This window comes from Myotis nattereri (assembly GCF_964212035.1).
Source record: "Myotis nattereri genome assembly, chromosome: 3".
In the NCBI taxonomy this organism is placed as follows: domain Eukaryota; kingdom Metazoa; phylum Chordata; class Mammalia; order Chiroptera; family Vespertilionidae; genus Myotis; species Myotis nattereri.
In genome coordinates, this window is record NC_138077.1 from 130,880,460 (window position 1) to 130,883,553 (window position 3,094).

The 3,094-nt window shown below is 43.5% G+C and overlaps 1 protein-coding gene across 1 annotated transcript; it reads left to right on the forward strand.

Annotated features, from left to right (window-relative positions):
- Window positions 1-388: 388 nt before the first annotated feature.
- On the forward strand, window positions 389-2,098 carry LOC308515109 (N-acetyllactosaminide beta-1,6-N-acetylglucosaminyl-transferase-like). Its single transcript, XM_081085605.1, has one exon. It carries the CDS (start codon window positions 783-785, stop codon window positions 1,710-1,712), a length of 930 nt encoding a protein of 309 aa, XP_080941731.1. The 5' UTR covers window positions 389-782; the 3' UTR covers window positions 1,713-2,098.
- Window positions 2,099-3,094: the final 996 nt, after the last annotated feature.

A 3,094-nucleotide genomic window follows, 5' to 3' on the forward strand; every position in this document is an offset into this window, starting at 1 on the left:
TTCAGAGTACCCCAGTCACTTTGTGGAGTAAATTAGGTGGTGAGGTAAGCTTGCTAATGTGTGTTGTAAAAGACCTTATCTAACAGCAGAGAAAATTAAGTCCTGGAAAGGATTTGACTCAATAGTCAGTCATATGCCTTGCTTTCTAGCGTGCCCAGCCAATATGGAGATGGGGGGTGCGTGTGGAAAAAGACAGAGTTAAATATTTTATTTTTAAGCACTAAATATTTATTGACAGAATATCTCTCCAGGCGGTGTTCACATGCTTAGAACTGACGCTTTTAACTTGGCAGTGCCGTTTAAGCAAACAAGCTCAGTCAGTTGAGCGCAATGATTAACAGGAAGCTGGGGAGCTGACACAGTTGACAACCTTTGGCCACGAGAAGAGGCCGGGTTTGAGTCTTGTGGCAATGACTAGCAGGGTGGCCCCTCGCCCTTTAGTGATTTTACTATGGGGACAGGTGGGCACACTGGAATCACAACCTTCCTGAGGTAACTTCTTTTTGTGTAGGAACAGGTTGCTGATTAGTGGGAGACTGAGCAAAGCAAATCCAAAGGAATTACTTCAGAAATGCACCAAAGAAAGGTGGAAATGCAACGCAGCTGTAAATGGAAGAAAGAAAAAGTACGAGAACGATCCACTGGAAGGGCATGAAACAGCCCATCAGAACTGCATGTACTGAAAGGATGACAATGGATTCTGGAGAAAATGTAAGTTAAATATTTATCTCTACTCTCGTCAGATCTCAAGAGACATTTTACTCATTTCCTGGTTTTGAATAATGGGCTCTTGGAAGCACTGTCTTTTTAGTGTGTCTCTCGTCACGGCCCTGATTTTCATATTTGTTTACAATAACAAGCTATGGGAGAAGAAACGTCTTCTGAGGGCGTCTCTTACCAATGCTTCGCTCTTAGCAGAAACCTGTCATCAGATTCTTAAGGGGAAGGTTTTTTACTTAACAGAGAATGCATTGAAAACTACCCTCAGTGGATCTGCCTGTTATGAATACATGGTTCAGAGTCACTATATAACAGAAACGCTCTCTGAAGAAGAGGCTGGGTTCCCTTTGGCTTACTCAATGACCATCCACAAAGAATTTGGAACTTTCGAGAGACTCTTCAGAGCTATTTACATGCCCCAAAATGTCTACTGCGTCCATGTGGACGAAAAGGCAGCAGCTGAATTTAAAGATGCGGTGGAGCGATTGCTGAGCTGCTTCCCGAATGCCTTTCTGGCTTCCAAGAGGGAGCCGGTTGTCTATGGTGGGATCTCCAGGCTCCAGGCGGACCTGAACTGCCTGCGAGACCTGGTGGCCTCCGAGGTCCCGTGGAAGTACGCCATCAACACCTGTGGGCAAGACTTCCCCCTGAAAACCAACAAGGAAATTGTTCAGTATCTGAAAGGCTTCAAAGGGAAGAACATTACCCCGGGGGTGCTGCCTCCTGATCATGCTATTGGACGGACTAAATACGTCCACCAAGAAATATTGGACACAAAAAATTCCTATGTGCATAAAACAGAAAAATTGAAAACTTCCCCTCCTCACAACATAACCATTTACTTTGGCACTGCCTATGTGGCCCTCACAAGGGAATTCGCTAACTTCGTCCTCCAAGACCAGCATGCACTTGACCTACTTTCCTGGTCCAAGGACACCTACAGTCCTGATGAACATTTCTGGGTGACCCTCAATAGGCTTCCTGGTAAGTAAGTCTCTTAACTGTTGCTTTCATGAATTCACATTGCATGGTCAATAGTGAATAAAGTGCTTAAATTATAGTAAAAAGAAAATAATGTTTCAAAGGTCTTTCCAGTTTCAAATGTGAACTTAAAATGTCTTATCGACATTCTACAAATGAGGAAACAAGGCATCGTGGTTAGCAGGGCAGTGGCGGAGCTCTACCGTCTGGCTTGATTTTGCTGATATCCCAGGCTCCTTTCTGGGCCCAGAGACCCACTTCGAACGTATGCTGCAGCCTTGACGCAGGGCAGGGGACTGAGGGAACACTGGCTATGCAGATGCGATTAAACCTAGGTCTCCTTTAAGTGTGATGCGCTTATAATCAGGAATAGGTATTATAAATTAATTTTGAACGACAATTTGAACATTTTAATCATATTTTTGGCCTTGTTGACGCTCCTATGGCTAAATTCACAGCCTTTCAAAATAGAGCAGGGTACAACTTAAAATTTTTCATTTGCAAGTTCTGTCCTGAAACTGTGCCAGAATTTAGAGCACCTTAAAGATTTCTAGACCAGTGCCTTTATTTTATAGACAAAGAAACTCGTGTGGTTACGTGATGTGCTCATTACCCGGCTAGTAAGTGGCCTTGCCAATTACACACCACGTCTCCTAAGCCTGATGTTCTTTTTAACTTGATTTTCAATTAGGTCCCAGCTGTTACTAAATTAACTCCTCTTTCCCTGTGACCCAAGTTCCAAATAATGTCAATGTTCTCAAGTTGTTTACAGTGAACTGATTCAATTCTGCTAGTTCCATTCAAAATAAAAAATTCGGAGTCAAGGGTCAAGGGAAAAGTCACTTGAATCAATATGAGGATCAGGCTCGTGGTTTCGTGAGATGAGTGGCTCCACCCTGGACGCATGCTATAATCACTTGGAGCTTTTAAAGCTATGCAAGGCCAGGCCCATTTCCCGGAGGCCTGACTTCCTGAGTGGATTAGCCTCTTTATGTGTTCAGTCTCCAGGATATTCTCAGGAATAGCCAGGCTATTAACTGTTCATTATAGCCATTAGTTTTAGATATTAGTATGCAAAGCTTCATAGACTTACAAAGCTTTTTATTTCCCCTCAACCACTGGAAAACAATTAATGTCCTTCCTTCCTTCCTTCCTTCCTTCCTTCCTTCCTTCCTCTCTCTCTCTCTCTCTCTCTCTCTCTCTCTCTCTCTCTCTCTCCTCTCCTCTCCTCTCCTCTCCTCCCTCCTTAATATATATATATATATATATATATATATATATATATATATATATATATTAGAGAAATATTCTAATTAGCGGGGACGCCATAACGGTGGACATGACAGGAGGAGGCTGCGCGCACAGCGTTGGGAGCGGGGCGGCAGGGGCCTCC